The following is a 22,345-nucleotide window of genomic DNA, read 5'->3' as shown; positions in this document are numbered from 1 at the left end:
CTCAGCAGGCTCAGCAGAGCATCTTGTTCTTAAGGCTCCTTTATACTTACTAAACCAGCTTCTGGACTCCTGAATAAATAATTGAACGAAATATGCAAAATTTAAGTAACCTGCCATAGATTGTGGTGTTGCTTATGTTTAAGAAAATTTAGTCATTTTCTCATGAGTTACTAGCAAAACGTGTTTATATTTGTTTGTAATGCTATATTAACATGTCACAGGACTTAACTATGATCTCAGAATTATCATAATTTAGAAGTAATTCTGAATGGGAACAACACTTTCATGTATTGGCTAAATTCTATAATGTGAAAATCTTAGAAATATTTCTCTATTTGTCTTATTTAGAGAAGTTCACATGCCACAAAAATGGTTATGATCTGGAACCTAAATGCCCAGTTGACAGAGATTGTGTATTTTTGAAGATTTGTTTCTATCTGGTGTAGATTCCCAGACTATATTGAGCACCATATTTGATAGATGAACCTCCTGTGTCTTGGACTACTGTCTACTGTTAACACTGAACAATTTCTGCTCCTATCTGAAGCTAACACCTCTTGTTCATGTGCTAGATTATGTTCCTTTTTTCACTTATTCAATCAATATCATTGTAAAATCTTCCCTTTATAAATAATTCTCTAGCACTGCAGCTAGCCTGAGTATAATAGTTTCTTTTCTAAAATGCCACGATAGGATGTTGGTTGGCCCAGTGTGTATATGTCTTGTATGTGCAGCTGTGCTATTGAGTTCATTGGGACAATATCATATCACATACAATGACAGCTGTTCACAACATTCTTTACTAGCCTTCTGCTCTTGTATTCTTTCTGCACCTCTACTGTGATGTTCCTGGAGCCTAGGAGGAGGTGATATAGATGTCGTATGTAAATACCTTCTACCCTCAAGTTGAGGCTTGTCAGGTTGTTTTATATTTGATCTTCTCTCGACTGTGATGTTTATGGACCACTATGACCTCATATCCCAAAGAACTACATTTGCCTACTATTTATATAACACTCCCCAACTATATCAGACCTGAGGATTCCAACTTCTGTGATGACAGGAATTTCTGAGTCATCTTTTGGGGTTATTCTTAGGTCTTGTTTTAATCTCACCCTACCTAGTGTTCTTGGGTAATTTAATTTCTTCTCATACTTTAGTAATGATACCTGGTAGCTTCACTTTTTACTTCTGTTATTATATATGTAATGCCTTTTGGAAATTAGTTTTTTAATATTTGATTTTATGTGTATGTGTGAGTGTCTGTTGGTGTATGCATCATGTTTGCCCTGGTGCTGCCTGTGGAGGCATGACATGAAGAGGGCAGGAGATCCCCTTGGTCTGCAGTTACAGGTGGTTGTGAGGTACCGGGTCGGGGCTGGGACTGAGCCCAGATATTCTGCAAGAAAAACAGTTGATATTAGCCATAGAACCATTGCTTAAGCTCAGAAATGAGTATTTTGAAGGTATATTGTGGCTGCCCCTTTAAACTGAATTCTAAGTCTTTCTACCTCCTTATTTATTCTTGCATGCCTCAGCCTCATTCTTAATGTCTCTGAGTAGCTCTTCAAATTACCCTGTTGCTCAAGTCAGAAACCAGTAACCTAGCCATGCAGTGTCCATGGTAATCCTAGACCCAAACATGTGGAAACTATGGAACACAAGCCAGATTGGACCATGTAGTTATTTCTATGCCAAGCAGATCTTATATATTGAATGCGAGAACCTGCCTCAAAGATAAAGAAGAAACCTGATACGTGGGTTCTTAGTTTTAGCTTTGAGTCTATTTTCTGTAATGTCAATCAGCCACTAAGGCCCAGTGATGCCACCTCTTATATGGCTGTCCTTCTCTTAGTTGTTGTCAGTACCATGGGATAGGTCTCTGTAATCTCACCTTACTAAAACTAATTTCTCTCAACTCTTTTCCATACTGCAAATAGTATCTTTCTGAAGTCTATCCTTGACCATCCTGGTCCATCAACCATAATGGAAATAGGATTAACAAAACAGTCAGTACAAAGGCAAAGAACCGGTAGATATATACATCGGGACAGATTTAGTCCATGTGAATGCGATGCCTCAAACTGGTAGAATTCTAGTGTCATTGTCCATCTATTATAGCAACAGAGGTCATCTGTTTATTATAAATGTGGTTTTTTCATATATATCTCTTTCTGTGGTTTCTCAATACATTCTGCTTGAGACTATCTTTAGCACAAAATTTTAACTCTCTCTAAATTCACTGAAACTAAGATGTGAATTAAGTATAGAATTTATTTTCCTCACAATTTCTATCATAAAGTGTATTGTTAGATGGGTAAATATATTCTCTGCCTATAGTAGACTGGTATTCTAATATTTCATATTAAGTACAAATATTTATAAATATCTGGCTTCAGAAAATGTCTTATTCAGTTCTGCCCATATCAGTTCTGGCTTCTAAGAATTGTTAAGTTAATTTCAGATTACTTTCATCAGTGCGAGTAGAAGATTCATATTAACCTCTCAAAATGAGTTTAACATTTTCTGTTGAAATTCTGGTTCACAAGCGTTGTTGAACGTAAGCCAACTTAGTTCTCTGAGTTTGTAGTCCTCCAAGGATATGCCACATCCTGCTCCTCTTCTTGTCCTCTTTAAGAAACAAAACAACCAAACCTCCATTGTGATTTACTGCTATTTTTAACCCTTGTTGAGACAGTTACCAGAACTAGGCAGCTGACATGGAGAGTAATTGGAACAAATTACAGAGCCAGAAGAATAACAATCTGGCCTGAGGCACTCATTTTATTCTGGAGGTGTGTTTGAGTTTATGAATTTTAAAATAGTATTTCAGTAGAACTTGTATAACCAAAAGTTATCATGACCAATCTGTGATTTCTCGTTCATTAACACCCCTCCATTAATGCTTTCTTATCATCAAGATTAGATTCCAAATAATTTTTTTCCATATAGAGCCAACAGGTCTAAAAATAATCCCTAGAGTTGTTCTTTAGTTTAACTTTTTGTAGCTTTCCCCACCTCTACAGATCTGGATTTGTAGCCAAGTGGAGATAGCACTATGGTAGCTGTGGATAGCCCTAGCTAGTGTGCAGATGGAGTCTAGAAGATGTAGAGAGGACCCTGGTCTTCATCACTACCTCATGTTTCAGCTGCTCTTTTGACTGGAGGGCTTGCAAGTGGTGTCAGGTTGTCACTCTGCCAGAGCAGGTAGAATAAGTAATTTGCTCGGGATCCTATAGTAAACTGATTTTTTTTTTTAAACTGCGGGAGCTGATACATGGTTTTTTAAAATAGAAGTTTAATGGTGAGTGTTACTTTTTAATTGCATTATTCTGGCATTCCCTAGCTTATGTATTGAAATATTGTACCCTGGTTTTCAGTGTATAGTCTTTGCTATGACGTCTGGCCAGATGTGGAATCATATCCGTGGACCTCCATATGCTCATAAGAACCCACACAATGGACAAGTGGTAAGTTTATTTTCTATCCGTCAATACTATAAACATTATACCTCTTAAATGAAGTTATGATTATCCTCTAGTAAGAATAGATTTTCTTCATGAAACAAAACATCTTTTCATTTACTACTTCTGCCCTATATATGCACACATGCCTAAATACATAGTATGTCTTACTTTAGAGTAAGGACCACTTTCATTTTGATACCTGAAAAGTTAAATTATGTCCCCTACAGAGTACACACATACACTTAACACTATTTCTACAAGTTTGTAAATTATTGTGACAACAATATGAAATACAACATGAAAAAAATTGAAGTGTCTAGTATACCATCAGTAGTAAGTTTAACTTTCAAAAGTTAATTTAAATATCATCAAGAATTCTAACATCTCATTGGAGTGTCAAGAAACCTTTGCTACAGAACTAAAAGTAGAGTTGAAAACATCGTAGAATCTATGCATTAATTAAGTAGATAATGGAATTTATATCAGTAATAGCTCCCAAATTCATGACATGGCCCGTTAGATTTCTTTTCTTTTGTAGGGAAGAAAATACTGTAATAGATCAGCTTAGTTACTTTTTCCCCTGGCAGTTTAATATTAGGTTTCTGAGTATTAAAAAGTATTCAGAGATATGCTTTATTTTCTCTTTTTCTCCTTTGTTCTTTTGGAAAAATAGAAGGATTTTTAGTGGATTACACAATGATGTCATTCAGGTCAGTAGACCGCTAACAGTTATCCTGCATCCCACCCCATACCTTTGACCAGTTGGAGTATTTTACACAGGTGCTCACTCTCGGTTCACCTCATAAGTTAATATTTTATTATGCAGCCAGTTATGGTTGCTCTTGTGTTGCTGCAACCAAAGCATCTAGCAGAAACATCTCAATGAAGAAAGATTCACTTTGGCTCATAATTTGAGGGTGTCTTAGTCCATGAGAACAGGAACATGAGGTGGAGGCTGTACACACTGTGGCAGACCTGGGAGCAGAGAAAGTGGGGCCCAGAGCAGGACAGTTGGACCTCTCAGAAGTCCTTGTGACCTGATTTCTTCCAGTGAACCCCCACCATGGTAAAAACTCCATAGCCTCTAAGAAGAACGCTACTAATTAAGAAACAAATGCTCAAGATATGAATCTATAGAAGACAGCCAGACATAATCCTCAGCCCTGACATCCAAAGCCTCTTGACTGTCTCCGTATATAAAATACATTTATACAATTCCAAGAGTCCCTAGTGTCGTAAAACTCGTTAGAAGTCCGAAGTTTCTACGGACATTCAAGGAAATCTCTTAGATATATGTCCCAGTTAAAAACGTAAAAAAGTAAAAATGGATGCCTCAGAGTAAATTCTCCCATTCCCAAAGGGAGGAATGGGAAGATGTGAGCAACAGAAACCCTGCAGGGTGACGTTATATCTGTCCTTCATGCTAGCATGTGAAATTCAGCTAGCCTGGGCAGCCTCAGATGTATGCTCCCTGTGTGTTTCTCACTTTGCCTGGGGTCTCTCATTTCTGACATCCCTGTCATCCAGGTTCTCCATTCTGTCTTAGGCTGCCACTCTCATGCACTGACTCGTGAAGGTCTCCCTACCTGCAATGTGATGTTACTACGCACTGGTTGGTCTCATCAGCTCTTCTCAGAAATCTTGATACAAACCTCCCGGTTCTGTAAATGCTTTACTGTGTATACAGGCAAAACTAACATACAAAAACAACTCCAGCTTCTGTTTCCATATGACCAAGTATCCAGACTTCCTTGGACTCTAGTTGTATCCTGTCAGTGCTAATGCACCGTGACCAGGAACATACTTGACTGTGTGGCCCTAATAAGTTAGGTGGCCCTGCTGCCCTTTCTTTATGAAGGAAAGTCTTTTAAATGGATTTTCATTTTTATACCATGGTTTTTTTCAATGGTTAGAGTTTTGCCCTTGAGATGCTTTTCTTCTTTCCATATTGCAGGCAACACAGCTTCCCTTCATTGATGTTACTCTTGCTCTTTGAACATTACAGATGCTTTCTTAAAATTAAATGTATTTATTTATTTTCCATCCGGACCTCTTCTCCCTCTTCTCTTCTATCTCTCCCTGCACCTCTCCTCTGCCCCCTCCTCAGTCTACTCTTCAGTATTCACTCAGAAAGGAGTCAGCAAAGCATGGCTTATCAAGCTGCCTTAAGACCAGCTTGATATCAGTCTGGGCAAGGCACCCCAGTAGGAGGAATTGGTTCCCTAGAGCCAGTGAAAGCACTAGGGATACGCCTGCTCCATTGCCATGAGTCCCACATGTAGATAAAATTACACAACCATCACATACACGCAATGGGTTCATTCTAGGGGCAACAATGGAATGAGTGGTCTAGACAAGCTACAGGCCCCCAGAAAAGAAACTACCGGGAGTGGGGACCCGGTACAAGAGACAATAGCAATGCATGCATATTGAACAGTGCAGGAATGACTTAATGGAAAATTGTTCACATTGGCGGTGAAGGAAAATAGAACGGTTAGAGTTTGAGTCTACAAAAGGAGGATAGCTGAAAATGTTCCCCTTACCAGGTTAGTCAATCCGGTGAGCCACTGAAGCTTGAGTGTCATCCCTCAGGGTGTTTTGGAGCCATTTGATATAGATGCTGGTTCTCCTGCAGTAATAGGAGGCATTTATTTATGCAGCCTCCTGTCAGTCATTAGGTGAGTGCATGTTCCCTATCTAAGCATTGCTTTCTTGGCACAGGCAAACTTCATCGAAAGAAATCCAAGCAAACACCGGTTCTGGGGGCAAGTCAGGCTGGAGTGCAGTGAGGTGCTGAGGGCAAGGTTGTGCATGAGAGTCCTTTCATGAACAGTGTTTGCTTCAGCCTCCAACATGCCAGCCTTCTAGATTCCAAACAGAAGGAAATGCTATATGGAAAAAATACAGTTTCATGTTGTATTAAGTTATTGTGCTCTGAAAAAACTAGCCAAAATAATATTGAAAATATCTCCTCTATCATGGTGAGTCAATTTTTTTCTCTTTTTTTATACTTTTTTATTTTAATTTTAAATAGCTCGTTTTACATGTCAATCCCAGTTCCCTCTCCCTCCCCTCCTCCCGCACCTCCCCACCCTATTGCCAATTCCTTCCACATAGGGGATATCTAGAGTCTGTCATTTCACTCAGGGTAGGGTCCAGCCACTCCCCTAAGAGTCCAGGAAGAGAGAGCATCCCTCTTTGTGTTATGGACACACGATGTCTGTTAGTATTCGAGGGATAAACACTGATCCACTGCTCAGGACCCCATAGGTTGCCCAGGCCTCCTCACTGACTCTCACATTTAGGGGGTCTGGATCAGTCCCATGCTGGCCTCCCAGCTGTCGGACTGGGGTCCAAGAGCTCTCCCCTGTTCAGATCAGCTCTCTCTGCTGGTTTTGCCAGCCCATTCTTTGCCAATTTGCTCATCTCTCCTCTCTCTCTGTCGCTGGGTTCCTTAGGTTCAGTTCAGTGTTTAACTATGGGTGTTTGCCTCTGCTTCCATGAGTCACTGGATGAAGGCTCCAGGATGGTTATAGACATCAAGTTCATTATCAGGAATGGGCATTCGGGGTGGTCTCTCCACTATTGCTTAGCTTGCCAATTGGTGTCATCCGTTTAGATCACTAGAGGTCACAATGGTCCCTGATCTGTCTTCTAACCTATGATTCCCTCTTCCCCCTATTCTACCCCCCCCCACTCAACCTTCCTGTTCCCCCATGACCTACTCTCTCTTCCTCTTCTCCCCCTCTCTATTTCCCAGCTCCCCCTCCCCCCCATTCCCTCGCCATGTTCCCCATCTGTTCAGAGGATCTTGCCTCATTCTTCTTCTCTTGGGTACTGTGCATATCTTTTATGTTCTTTCCTGTTTCCCAGACTCTCTGTCATTGGAAGTGCAAACTGGCACTCTCCTGATCCATGCCTAAAATCCATATATGAGTGAGTGCATACCATGTTTGTCTTTTTGTGACTGGGTTACCTCACTCAGGATGGTTTCTTCCACTGCTATCCATTTACCTGCGAATTTCAAGATTGCATTGTTTTTTTTTTTTTCTGCTGAGTAATACTCCATTGTGTAAATGTACCACATTTTCTCTATCCATTGTTCAATTGAGGGGAATCTAGGTTGCTTCCAGGTTCTGGCTATTACAAATAATGCTGCTATGAACATAGTGGAGGAGATGTCCTTGTTGTATGAATTTGCCTCATTTGGATATATGCCTAAGAGTGGAATTGCTGGGTCTTGTGGTAGATTGATTCCCATTCTCCTGAGGAATCTCCATGCTGATTTCCAAAGTGGCTGTACGAGTTGGCACTCCCACCAGCAGTGGAGGAGTGTTCCCCTCTCTCCACATCCTCTCCAGCATAAATTGTCTTCAGTGTTTTTGATTTTAGCCATTCTGACAGGAGTAAGATGGTATCCAAAGTTGTTTTGATTTGCATTTCCCTGATGGCTAAGGATGTTGAACACTTTCTTAAGTATCTCTTGGCCATTTTAGCCTCCTCTATTGAGAATTCTCTGTTTAGTTCTGTACCCCACCTTTTAATTGGATCCTTTGGTGTTTTGGAGACTTGCTTCTTGAGTTCTTTGCATATTTTGGAGATTAGCCCTCTGTCAGATGTGGGGTTAATGAATATCTTTTCCCATTCTGTGGACTGCCTTTTTGTCTTGTTGACTGTCTCCTTTGCTTTACAGAAACTTTTCAGTTTCATGAGGTCCCATTTGTTAATTGTTGATCTCAGTGTCTGTGCCACTAGTGTTATGTTCAGGAAGTAGTCTCCTGTACCAACTCGTTGAAGAGTATCTCCCACTTTCTCTTCTAAAAGTTTCAGTGTGGCTGGATTTATGTTGAGATCTTTGATCCATTTGGACATAAGTTTTGTACAAGGTGATAAACATGGATCTATCTGCAGTCTTCTGCATACCAGTACCCAGTTATGCCAGTACAATTTGTTGAAGATGCTTTCTTATTTCCATTGTATAGTTTTAGCTTCTTTGTCAAAAATCAAGTGTTCATAGGTGTGTGGGTTAAAATCAGGGTTTTCAATTCGGTTCCATTGGTCAACCTGCCTATTTTTGTGCCAATACCAAGGTGTTTTCAGGACTATAGCTGTATAATAAAGCTTGAAGTCAGGTATGGTGATGCCTCCTGAAGTTCCTGTATTGTATAGGGTTGTTTTGGCTCTCCTGGACCTTTTGTTTTTCCATATAAAGTTGATTAATGTTCTTTCCAGGTCTGTGAAGAATTTTGCCGGAATTTTGATAGGAATTGCATTGAATCTGTAGACTGCTTTTGGCAAGATTGACATTTTTATTATGTTGATCCTACCAATCCAAGAGCATGGGAGATCTTTCCATTTTCTGGTATCCTCTTTGATTTCTTTCTTTAAAGACTCAAAGTTCTTGATATACAAGTCTTTCACTTCCTTGGTTAACATTATCCCCAGATATTTGATGCTGTTTATGGCTATTGTAAAGGGTGAGGTTTCTCTGATTTCTTTCTCAGTCACTTCATCATCTGTATATAATAGGGCCACTGATTTTTTTGAGTTTACCTTGTATCCTGCCACTTTGCTGAAGGTGTTTATCAGCTCTAGGAGTTCCCTAGCGGAGTTTTTTGTGTCACTTATATAAACTATCAATTCATCTGCAAATAGTGAAAGCTTGATTCTTCTTTCCCCTTGATCTCCTTTTGTTGTCTTATTGCTGTAGCTAGAACTTCAAGTACAATGTTGAAGAGATATGGAGAGAGTGGACAGCCTTGTCTTGTTCCTGATTTTAGAGGAATTGCGTTGAGTTTCTCTCCATTTAGTTTATTGTTAGCTGTTGGTTTACTGTATATTGCTTTTATTATATTCAGGATCTCTCTAGGACCTTTATCATGAAGGGGTGCTGGATTTTGTCAAAGGCTTTTTCAGCATCTAGTGAGATGATCATGTGGTTCCAATACTCCTCAAAGTATTCCACACAATAGAAGCAGGAGGCTCACTGCCAAACTCTTTTTACGAGGCTACAATTACCTTGATACCCAAGCCACACAAAGACACAACTAAGAAAGAGAACTATAGACCAATTTCCCTCATGATCATCGATACAAAAATACCCAATAAAATACTAGCAAACCTGATTCAAGAACACATCAGAAAAATCATCCACCATGATCAAGTCGGCTTCATCCCAGGAATGCAGGGATGGTTCAATATTAGAAAATCTATCAATGTAATCCACCATATATACAAACAGTGAGTTCTTTTTATAAGGAACTATATAGTGTTTTATAAATAATCCTGCATAGTATTGAAGGTGTGTGTGTGTGTGCATATATATATATATATATATGAGATTTGTCTCTATAATTGATAATTTTATTTTTATTACATACTTCAATGTTTTTATATAGGTGCAGATTTTATTTCCTTATGGAAGTTTTCTCGTTGGCAGTTTGTAAGATTTTTATTTGAACTGTGCTCTCCAGAATTGATACCCATTGCAATCAAATCTTCTGAGCTTTCCCTTCCCACTTCCCTTGTACTTACTAGTGATAAATTGTAGAAACACTGGTAATAACTGTGTGTAATTTGGGGCCATCAATAAAGTATATTATATATGCTGCAGAAGGAACTTGAAGACATAAAATTGAGGCTATCAAGGATTTACAAATTAAGTGGCTTAGGAAACATTGTTACACAAAGTGTAATTTTGTTAAAGGAATGCTGCTGCTGCTGCTGCTGCTGCTGCTGCTGCTGCTGCTGCTGCTGCTGCTGCTGCTGCTGCTGCTGCTGCTGTGACTGGAGCTAAGTAGTGAACTGATCGGGCTTGTTAGAAAAGTCTACAGTCCCTGGGAAACCACTTCTGTAAATTGTCACCAGGACTGATGTCAAGTTGAGTTTCATTCCTGTAACAAAAGGAGACACCCTGACTTCTAAGCAGTCGTTAGACCCAAAGAACATGGGTAGCTCAAGCAAGTCACAGCCTGTAACAACCATCATTACTTATTAAGTCTGGTCTGCATTAAGTCTTTATCAGGAGTAGCATAATTCTGCAAGGTGGACCAGCTGAGCCTGGTCTATTCGAAAAGAACAACACTGTTTTACTTAAGTAATTTTGTCAATATCTGTCCATATGGGTAGACTTACAGTTTCCAAACTGTTTCACTTGTTCACAGTGTAACCTGGGGCCTGAACCTGAAATATACTTTGATGATAGCTTATGTGGACTGTGTAAGCCTATACATGCTGGTAAAATTGTCTATTCAATGCTGGTTTCCTTGTGTGCATTAGCTAGAACTAGTCAAATGCTATTATTAGGGGTTTTTCCTCCTCCTCCTCTTTCTCCTCTTCCTCCTCCAATTGCTATATGTGTGGAATGGCTTCTTACTAGGAATACACACACATACACACACACGCGCACACACATAAATACTATAAAAGTATGTAATATAAAGAAAGTACATATAATTGATGACATGTCAGTTCTGAACTTCTTATTCTGCCTTTTTTGTTTTTTAATTTATTTTTGTTTTGTTTTTCAACATAGGGTTTCTCTGTGTAGATTTGGAGCCTGTCCTGGCACTCACCTTGTAGACCAGGCTAGCCTTGAACTCACAGAGATCCTCCTGCCTCTGCTGGGATTAGAGGTGTGCACCACCACCACACTGCCTTATTCTGTCATTAATCATGTAAGCTTCTAACTAGACTAAGCAGATTGGACAAAACAAGCTTAATACATAACATTTTGGAGTATATTTTGACTTTTTTCATTTCATTTTCAATGCTTTATATATAAAAACTATCTTTAATACAGCATTTTATTCACATTATCACATTAATTGAGAAACAACACATACTTTAAAAAGTAGAAAATATTAACAAAGTTCTATTTCAGTGTAAATGATCTGAGGAATGTTAGAGAATTAATAGTGCTGGAAGAGAGTGCTGAGCTGATTGCGAGTTTGTCACTGTTAAGATGCTATGTAATTGCACAAGGCAGGCACTAATGATCCACTTAACAGTGTGAAAGTCATCACAAAAGCAATCATTACTGCATAGCTAAAGGGAAACTATACAGCTTAGGGTTATACTGTTGATAAACAGTCATGTTCAAGAAAAATGCATAAAATGCAATAAAATTTATACTTAGGCTATTACTCCCACTGTAAGCAAATGCATCGTTCCTTCTAAGAGTAAGTGTTAGCTGTTGCCTAGGATTGGTGTTGTTAGTCATACCTAATCCAGGGTTTGTCACTGCTTTGTAATATTCCAAGTGTTGTGCCCACATGTTTATGCATGTAAAAGCATTGGGTGTAAAGAGACACTGCTGCTGATTGAGTCAGTGTTAATGATCCACTAGACTTTCTTATGTTTCAGCTTTCATGCCTCAGATTTTACTCATGGTAGATCTATGAAGGTCTTATTAGTCCTGCAATTCCATCTCCAATTATAAATTGGAGATTGTATGTACTTAAGCTATTGTTGTGATATTTTGATTAGATATATTTGCAAATGCTGTTCAGTACCATCTACAACATGAATGTTGAGCTTATCTTTATTTAAAAAACAATAAAGCCCAAAAAATTGAAATATAATTAATATATAAAAGATGAGCAGAAAATTTATATAAGGTGTTAGAACCAGGTTTCTTTCTGTTCTGGTTGACTCATCCGTTGTTTTTACCTGCAGTGAACATATCTTGAGAGTGCACTAATGTCTAGTACAGTCTGCAGTACAGTCTGTGAGACCTCATAAACTAGGGAGGAATTGTATAGTGTGTTGCGGGTTAGCGTAGAGTCTCATATGTAGAATATTGCTTCTTACTATGCTATGTGGTTGTTACTAAAGTAACCCCATAGCTATCTGATCTTTTACACATATGTCCTTATATTCCCTGTTACTTTTGGTAGCATTGCCCACCTAGCTGACTTTGACAAGATTGCCTGCCTCTATTATTATTGCCGTGGTTTGCCCTCTCTCTCCACCTCGTATTTACTTTCTTTGTGACCTTTAACTCTATGCATTCTCAGCCAAAATGCTGCTGTGTCTTGTCAAACCTTTGAGCAGTGTAAACTGCTTCCTCCCACGGATTTCAGCATCCCACATACATATTACAAGGGACAATTAGAGGGACTTCTTAACAAGGCACTCCACATGATAGACATTTAATAACTTATAGACAAATAGATGTTTTGCTTTGCAAAAAGAAAATAGTAATTCTATGCCTTTAACTTTTTTTTAATTTAACTTTTTACACATTACTCTTGGTTCCCTCTCCCTCCCCTCCTCTCCCAGCCCCTCCATTCCTCCTAACCCTCCATCCCCCCCTCCACTCCCCGGGGAGGGTAAGGGATTCCATGAGGGATTTTCAGAGTCTGTCATATCATCCTGGGCAGGGCCTAGGTCCTCCCCCTTGTGTCCAGGCTGAGAGAGCATCTTTCCATGGGAATGGGCTCCCAGAGTCTATTTGTATGACAGGAATAAATACTGCTCTACTCTTCAAGGTCCCATAGATTGCCAAGGCCTCTTTTCTGACACCCAGGTTGGGGGGTGGTGGTTTCTGGATCAGTCCTATGCTGGCCTCTCAGTCATCTGTCTGGGGTCCATGCGTTCTCTCTTGTTTAGGTCAGCTGCCTCTGTGGGTTTCGCCAGTCTGGTCTTGATTCCTTTGCTCATCACTCCTCTTTGCACTTGGGTTCCAGGAGTTCAGTTCGGTTTTTAGCTGTGGGTGTCTGCCTCTGCTTCCGGCAGCCACTGGATGAGAGTTCTAGGATGGCATATAATATAGTCATCAATCTCATTATCATGAGAGGGCATTTAAGGTAGCCTTAATGCCAGTTGGTGTCATTCTTGTAGATCTGTGAAGATCTCACTAGTGCCAGATCTCTCCTCCAAATTATAATGGCTCCTTCTATTATGGTATCTCTCATCCTTGCCTTTAACTTTTAAAGTATATCAGGAAAATAAGACTTTACTAATTAAACCCTGATAGATGGCAAGATTGCTCATTGACTAATGTCTCTTACATTCGTGCCTGCAGACCTGAATTTTGTTTCCTGGGAACTCACACACTAAAAGAAGGAATTCAATAACTGAAATTTGTCTTGTGAACTTCACAAGCACACACAACATACCCCTACACACAAATGCGCTTATAATAGAACTACAAAATGAAAATGTCTTTTCATTGTCAAACCGTAGTATAACTAAATATTCTCTGACAAACCAGAATTGACTTGATATTACATGAAAATTAAATGAGAAAAGAATCCACGTTCATACAGAGTAAATGTTGAATTACTCATTAATTTCTTGACATTGCTTAATTTTTTTCCAATTATGGAAAGTTATTTCATGCTTTCAAAGAATTAATATGCTAAATAGCACCCTCTTTTCTTTAAAAACCAGAGATTATTCTCAATATATCCTCATATATATTCTTTCAATAACTCAATATTATTGAGTTATATTAATTATAACTCGATAGTAATCATGTAATTTGAAATCTAGGAAAATATTTTAAATGTATATCTTTAAGAATAAGACCATATAAACTTCACTAATTGACACTATTCTGTGAAGGCTACGAAGTATAATACCATTTGACATTTCATAAAAGTAGTGAAATCTGAAGTAAATAAACATCCAAAGCCCATCTCTTTGGTATTCATATTATCTATGTTACTTCTATACACATTAAAATGAAAATTTAGAGTTTGTATTTTTAAACATAGGTAACTAAACTGGAAATGACAAATGGGTCCCAAAGAAAGAACTGAATGGTGTGAAACAATCTCATATGAGACATTCATGTACCACATATACTTCTATACACATTAAAATGAAAACGTAGAGTAACTTGTAAATATTTGCCTTAAAAATAGTTTGTCTTTATATGCCTAAGGACTTCTGTAAACTTTAACCCAATGTTATATGTTACATGTGTTATCAAAACAAAAATATTAGCTGCCTTCTATTAAAATAACTATGAAAATCAGCATAATTTGCCTACACTGTAGACAAATTTATGCTTTAGTTTATAAATGATAATGATGTTACTGTGGGGATGAAATAAGTATGCACTGGGAAATTTTCACATTTCTTTGCGTAAATAATACTGAACAAAATTCAGGACCCAATAGATTTCTCTCAGCTTCTGTCACCCCAGCCCTTGTTCCCTTCTTCCTTCAAGTATTATGACATTCTCAGCGTTATGTTCAAATAACTAAGTCATCCACACTATCATGGAGCTAGAAGAATAAGTCCAGTATATTGTATGTAATTCTTATTCACAGTAAACAAGTAATATATTTTCTTCTGTTACATGCTGTGATTTTTTTTTAATGCCCATCCAACTTTCTTCATTCCCCAAGACCCTCTTTTTCTGACAAAGGTCATATGTAACTCTTTGGAGAAAGTTAGGTGTCTACTTGAGTGAATATAATTATTCTGAGTAGAATTACCTTGGTTGTTACAATTGTTTAATTTAATCATATTTTTCATAATCATATCTACTACTGAAGTGACAATCCTTGACCATAATGCCATAATATTCTTCATGTTTGTAATTTTATTCAAGGGGCTGTGCAGACAACATACTGAATGAAAAAGTGTGCCAAGAGGATGCATCCGTAGGCTGGATAGATTTCATCTGTTTTTTTTTTTTAATGTTCACAGTATGGTGGTCTTGTACCTGTACATTCATTACTTATCTTGAGCTTTGCTTTGTGTTTTGGTTGATTTTTTTTAATTCTTTTTGAAATAATCTGGGAAATAAATGTGATTACATGTTACTTATTAGTAGAACATTGGCTACACAGAATATATAATTATTTACAAAACTATTTCTAACTTTGTAACATTTTTTATCCTTCATAATCAGTTATCTGTTATAGTTTATAATTATAAAATTGTTACATATACTAACACTTCATCCATTTGGAAAGTTTGGTTTTGGGTCAAGATAGTTCAAATTTAAATGAATCTTTGTGTCAAAATATAGTTAATGTATACCATACCATGCTTAAATATCTATGCAATACTAGGTTCTTTTACCTTGATCCTTGAATGTACACTTAAAAATAAACACTGTTGAAATGTGCAGTATGCAAAGTAAGCTTTGTTCACAACAATGAGCTTTGTAATAGATAAAACAGCAGAGATGTCTTGTGAATTGTGCAAAAGTACTGCACTTTGCTCCAGAGGGAACAATTACTGTGCAAAGAATCATTTTCTTCAGTAAATACAATGGTCATGTGCTATATCCAATCCTGTAGAATTCTGTCAGGAGCCCAGAATGCTAGGCAAAATTATGTACCTTCTTTTCTCTTAAAAGAATGAAAAGTCATTTTTGCAGTAATGGAAACTTTTTAAAATATGTAATAACTATATATTATGTCTGGTATTAAATGTGTAGCTTATATGCTTAGTAAAACTGGAAGTCATATTTTCAAAATATAACTATCAATCTTTAGAAATGCATCTCTCCTATGAGACTGTTTCACACCATTCTGTTCTTTCTTTGGGACCTATTTGTCATTTCCAGGTTAGGTAGGTGTACACTCAAGTCCCTACACTTTCTTTGCATATTGTTCAATAATTGCAAGAAACTAAAATATTGCCTGGGAAATACTAGGAGAAAGATGGTCTCTAGGAACAAGAATACCATAAATAATATATCAGGGGAGGGTTATCCCAACTAGTTATGGTCATGGAGCATTTTAATAAACTTGACATTTTAAAATATGTTGAAGGTGGTCAATGATTTTAGAACTTAATCTATTAACCAGTAATTAAACCGGAGGACCATATGGTTTCTAGCAAGGGATGAGATTGTATGACATAAACACAGGAATTTTGAAGAACATTGGGTAAGAGCTCACATATTATGTTACATACAAAATATACAGCTGCTTGAGTATACCATTTTCATGAGAAGTTTTAAACTAGACTGTTGCTTAAATTCTTGTATGTAAACTATATTCTATAGGAAATTATAGAAGAAATATTTATTCTGTAGTTAAGTATCTAAGAAATCTATAACATCTTCTAGAGTAAATGTGTTTTGAAGTGAGGGCAATAGTTGATAATTAAGGACAGATGTAGACCATGTCATTGTTGAACTACCCCACAGCAGACAGCCTGAGTATGAACTTACTGAGGAAATAGAGATTTATCGTGCTTCAGAAAGAAGTAGACATGGAATCTGTCCATAGCTTTGGGCCTGGGCTCATGTGGTATAAGTGGACTTCGCAAGGTAGGCAGCTGACATGGATTTGGAAAAGACTATTATATACCAGTTTGCATTTCCTGGAGAGACTGTAAGGCAGAACTCTTAAAGCAAGCTGTCCATCCAGGTGTGTGGACTGTTGTGTGTGATAAATTGATTTGCATAGATTTCCTGAAGCAAACACTTGTTATTTCTTTGGCTTATATTCTTTGTCAGGCAAAGATTTCCTTGAACAAATTCGTAAGTCATGTTGACACAGATGTTCTCAGTTCTCAGTGATAATTCAGGAGGTTGTTGAAGAAAAATTCCTTATGGAATAGTGTTAGTGTTCTCATGGCTTCAAGGGACTTATGTGTTATCCTTGCTTACTTTGGCATTTATCATTCAGATTCTTTTTTTAATATATTTTGTAGATGGTAGGGAGTCTAAATGGTACCAAATTCAGATTTTATTTACAAAACACTTTTACAACTTCCCTTATTAAACATTAATGGTAATCTGCCTCTTACATTGAGATGGCGAGAACCTGCCTTCTCATGAGACCATCAGCACAGCTATAAAAGCTCTGTGTGTTGGAGTGTGTGTGTGTGCACACTAGAGAGAGAGAGAGAGAGAGAGAGAGAGAGAGAGAGAGAGCCTGTGCCTGTGCATGCATGCAGATATGAAAGCAAGAGGGCAGCATATAGGCCTCTGCCTTTCCTCCTTGGTTGAAACAGGGTCTTTTCCCTTCTCATAAACCAAGCCAACTGTCCCACAAGTTTAATGAGACTCTTCTGGCTCCACCCTGTTTCCCTGAGTCACTTTGGCTAATGTGTTAGGCTTTTATGTAAGTGTTAGAGGTTTGAACTTAGGTCTTCAGCTTTGAAGTGCTTTTACCCTTCAGAGGTATGTCTATAGACTCACACCTTTAATTCTCACATTTTAACACACTGATATAGGATTTGTGATTTGAAATATTTCCTCCAGTCAATTGAAATATCACATCTACAGGGAATCAGTGGAATTAATGAATTTTCTTACATTAACAAAAGAAGTTAGTCACAAAGCAATTAAATTCAAATAAGGTTTTTTTTTTCCTGTCTTATTTTAAAACCTGGTGACTCTAACCTTTTTGGTTTTGTTTCTGTTTTTTTTTTTTCAAGTCATTTCTTTTGTTACATAATTTCCTCGGTTTGCATAATCTCCTGAATTCTTATACCTTGTGGCTTTATTTCATTAGCATGCCATTATTTGCATTATTACTGATATTTATATTTTCATAGCCCATCTCTTCTCAGACAGTAGGAAAAGGTCCAGTTGCATGCTTTTCTTTCCATGCCCTTCATAAGCAGAGGTCTTGGGGCTGTAGTCACCCAGTACAAAGGGGAGGAATGTAGCAATGTGTCTTTGGTGATAAAGGGAGGTGTCTTTGCCTGTTAAGTTGACTAGAGCCGCATGGGCAATTGGTAATTTTAAATCACATATTTTGAAATTATGCTTCTACATGCTGTGCAAACATAATTATTGCTAAGAAGGGTCTGCTAGATGGCTCAGAAGGCTGTGATACTCAGAACCAAACCTCAAACCTAAATTCAATCCCCAGGACCCAAATGGTGGAAGGAGGAACTCTACATGTTGTCCCATTACTTTCACACGCATGCCACATTACCTGTGTACATGTGTGTACACTACTCCACATGTACTAAATATAATTTTTATAGTTTGAAACCATTATTAATGAAACTAATTTATCATCTCAGTATTATGAGGCCATTTATAGGTTAATTAGGAATATAGTATGTCACTAAATTAATTGGCTTTAAGAAATAATTTAATGCATACAGTTTTACATAAAACTTTTATATAAACTCTGAAAATTTTTTGTAACTATGTTTTAGTAATGTTAGAACTAACTGCCTTTAAAATGATTTTTACTAGACTGTTGGTAGCATGGGCTGATAGAAAGTTTCTCAGAAGGCTGAACATAAGTGTCCTCAAACATAACTGTTTCTATTATGTTAGAAAATGAGCTGGGTGTATCTCTTCTGTAGTCACAGCGTCATGCCAGTGGTGATGCATGCCGTCACGTTGACAGATAATATGAGAGAAGATTATCTTTCTGCTGTAATCTCCTCTTTCATGCTCTTAAATCTTACATCTTATTAGGAAAAACTGCTTAAAAAATCCCTTCCTATGTTATCATACAATAGCTCTAGTTTCTAAACTCACTGATAATATAAATGGATGGATGCTTTAAATTCTAACATGGAGTCGATGGAAATTACTGTCCTGGTTCCTCACTGCACTAGGATTAAATATGACTCCAGTGAGGATCCTAAAATGACCTCAGCATGTAGATACAGCATATGCAAATGGTATATTGGCTATTTTCATCTTCTAGCCTAGTACTATTATTGTTACTCTTATTTAAATCATAAGTTAGTTATACATGCAAAAGAAAATCTGATTTATTTGGCGTAGCACCATGTTTTCAAGTGCTGTCTCAGGAAATTATACAAAAGATTCTTAAATAACCCAATAAGAACATCTACATAAAGACTGAATTACTGGTTCTAAATTAATTAATAAAGAAAATGCCTTTTAAAGATCCTTTTTTAAATTTTAAAGATTCTCATATTTTATCTATATGAGTATTTGACATACACGTATGTATGTGCACACGTGCATGCCTGCTGCCCACAGAGGTCAGAAGAGGGCCTCGGGTCCCCTGGAACTGGAGTTACTGACAGTTGTCAGCCACCTTTTGTCAGCTAGGAACCAAATATGGTCCTCTGCAAGGACAAGGATGTTCTTTTCCACTAACACAGCTTTCCAGCCCCGTCTAATCTTTCTTGATGATTGTGTTCTTCTCGTTCAAGCAGATAATGGAAAATTGTTCCAACTGACAGTAGAGGCACTTCAAAGTATAAGACAGGAAAAAAGTAGAATATGTTATCTGGGTTTAAAGAGAATAGACATTTTGTATTGCTCATGTTGAAATGTGGGTTGTAATATAAAATAGAATACAGTTTATAAATATTGCACAACTTCCATTTGTGTGGATAAAACACAGCGACACTGTACTCTTGAAAGCACAAGAACATGACATGAGTATTACAATTTCAATGTATGGGAAATGAGGAAACAATGTTCAACTGAACATTATTTTCTAGTATCTGCATTTAAATTTTGAAATGAAGATATAGGGATGCTCATGAATTGATTGGGGCCCACAGAACAACATGAACAGTTAAGCTACATCTTTTGGGGGGAGTTGGCTCCATATTTTTACCAGAATAATTAGTTAATCTGGTTTTAAGTATGTCACTTCCAAAAGCCTAATGCCATTGTTAATAGTATACTATCTGTTCAACTAACCTAACTTTAGATGATATTCTTTGAGAGTCAGCCAGTTTCCTAATGCATGTACAAAATAATTAAATAATGATTGAATACAGTACATGGGTATTGGAAAATAATTATCCCAAGACATTATCATTGAACTTTGTGAGTACACATTGAAAATACGAGTGATGGTTTGAAGTTGTTGGACTTTGGTTTCTTATCTTCTGTCCTGTGATGGTCCTTTTATATTCTCTCTTTTAATCAGTTGAGTTCAGTGATCTGGATCTGAATCTGAGATCTGTAGATTGTCATATTTAATCCTATACTTCTTTAACTTCTGTAGTGGATCATCTATAATACCAAACACTCTAAATACTGATTTGATTCATTTACAGTTTTAGGATGGAAAGGATATGATTATATATGGCCACATTCCCCTTCATTTATAGTGAAACGTCAAGTTGAAATTATTTCTGTAGTAGCAGAACTGGAACAGCAGCTTTCTACACGTGTGTAGAAAGCAAGGAGAGAGAAATGTGAGAGCCCCGGGTTCTTATGTTCCTATAGGGATTTTGGAAGTAGGTGATGAAGTTTTGACTTTCTAAAGTTGTCCGTACCTGGGGTAATGTAACACAAGAGGCCTGTGTTCTTAGAATTCAGGAAGCTAGACATCCAAAGTTGGCTTCTCCTGAAGGTTCTGGGGGAAATCACCATATGCTTTGCCTAATTTTTTATTGTTGCCTAAAGTTCTTGGCATTCTTTGGCTTGTTAATGCACCACTGCAGCCTCTGCCTCCATCTTCATACATACTCTCTCAGGCAAGGCAACAGGCTAGGCATTCCTAAAGATGGGACAGCCCAGGAAAACTCTAGAAGATTAAAAATAATCTTCTTGTGAACTATATAGTTGCCCTTGGTTTATATCAATAAAGATAATGTTGCTTATAAACGTTTACCTATATATTGAAAGAGCTCATTTGTAAATTTCTGGTAGGAATTGAAGTGATTCTACTATGAGAATATATGTAAAAAATGTATACTTCTCTTTTCTTCACAGTTTACTATAGTCATACTTTTGAACTATTTAGGGAACTAAAAGGAAAACATAGATGAAAAGCTAATTTTATGAACTTTAAGAAAAACATGTAGGAGGCCCCGTGGTGGTGGCGCACGCCTTTAATCCCAACACTGGGGAGGCAAAGGTAGGTGGGTCTGTGTGAGTTCAAGGCCATCCTGGTCTTCAAAGAGAGTTCCAGGACAATCTCCAAACCTACAGAGAAACCCTGTCTCAAAAAAACCAACAAAACAAACAAACAAACAAAAAACCATGCAGCAGCAAACAGATGATATATCAATTCCAGATAATGTGTGAAAATTGTTCAACCCTTTGTAGAGAAAAACTAAGTTGATTTGCAATTTCCTTGTATTGCTATATTTATATTGCTTGGGATTCAATAATACATATGTCGTATCATTAGAAAGTGTGATTGATCTAGTCTATATACCATCTGAATGAATCACCTAGTAACTTACTTGGAAAATGTGATCCTGGGGTCTTACTAGTTAAGGTTATCTAATATATTCTGATGCCCTCACTTAACACAGATCCTTCCCTTTTTTGAAGACCCTTAGGTTTATACTTTTAGCATGCTGTCTCTGTGTTAACATTTTCCCCTTAAATTCTGTATCTGCCTTTCCACTTTATAAAATGCCCATTTAGAAACCTCCTGACACTCATCAGATTCTGTAACTTTCCAACAGCAAGTCCTTAAACCTGCAACGTAGCATTCTCCAGTGAGGTCTTGTTTGCTATGAGTCTCTTCCGATCTTCAGTCCTGACCTGTTTTTTACATTTCTCTTATTGTCCTTTCATTCTTTTCAAAACACTCGGATGGATACTGACTCCTGAGTTTCTTTCTCCAAAGTCTCTGCCCCCATCCCATCATCCCTGCCTGTCCATCCCTCATCCTGCTAAGCTTTGTTGTCTTCTTTACTGTCATTTGTGAACTATTAGAGAAAGTAAAGATGTCAGTTTAATATAGTCCATATTTGTTCTTAAAGTTTGTTACTGCATACCTCTATCCGATCTTCTCATTTTTCACTGAAGATTAGTTAGGTGGTTTTATTTTCCTTATGAGCCAGTAAAGGAGTTGCCTGTACCATCAGTCTGATACTGGTTATTTCCATATTAAGTCATTTTGATTGATATTTTTCTATCATTATAAAGGCTAAAGACAAACTACTTTTTAAACAATTCATATTATGCCTTTATATTGTCACAATTGATGGTAACAATATTATATCTTCTGAAAGAGTGTTTGGTTGAGTAGAAAGTTCAA

General features: G+C 37.4%; 1 protein-coding gene across 2 annotated transcripts in view; it reads left to right on the top strand.

Moving 5' to 3' along the window:
* The window catches only part of Tusc3 (tumor suppressor candidate 3), a 141,825-nt gene that overhangs the window by 87,117 nt on the left and 32,363 nt on the right, over nucleotides 1–22,345 (top strand). The window contains exon 6 of one of the 2 annotated variants that reach the window (XM_005066634.4): nucleotides 3,381–3,470. The exons of the other annotated variant lie outside the window; for it this stretch is intronic. Within the exon in view, the coding sequence (XP_005066691.1) occupies nucleotides 3,381–3,470 (90 nt within the window). The remainder of the gene's footprint in view (nucleotides 1–3,380; nucleotides 3,471–22,345) is intronic. 2 annotated transcript variants of the gene reach the window in all.

This window comes from Mesocricetus auratus, unplaced genomic scaffold (assembly GCF_017639785.1).
Source record: "Mesocricetus auratus isolate SY011 unplaced genomic scaffold, BCM_Maur_2.0 Super-Scaffold_100026, whole genome shotgun sequence".
Taxonomy (NCBI): domain Eukaryota; kingdom Metazoa; phylum Chordata; class Mammalia; order Rodentia; family Cricetidae; genus Mesocricetus; species Mesocricetus auratus.
The sequence above is the reverse complement of the archived record's forward strand: the minus strand, read 5'-3'. Positions and strand labels throughout refer to the sequence as shown.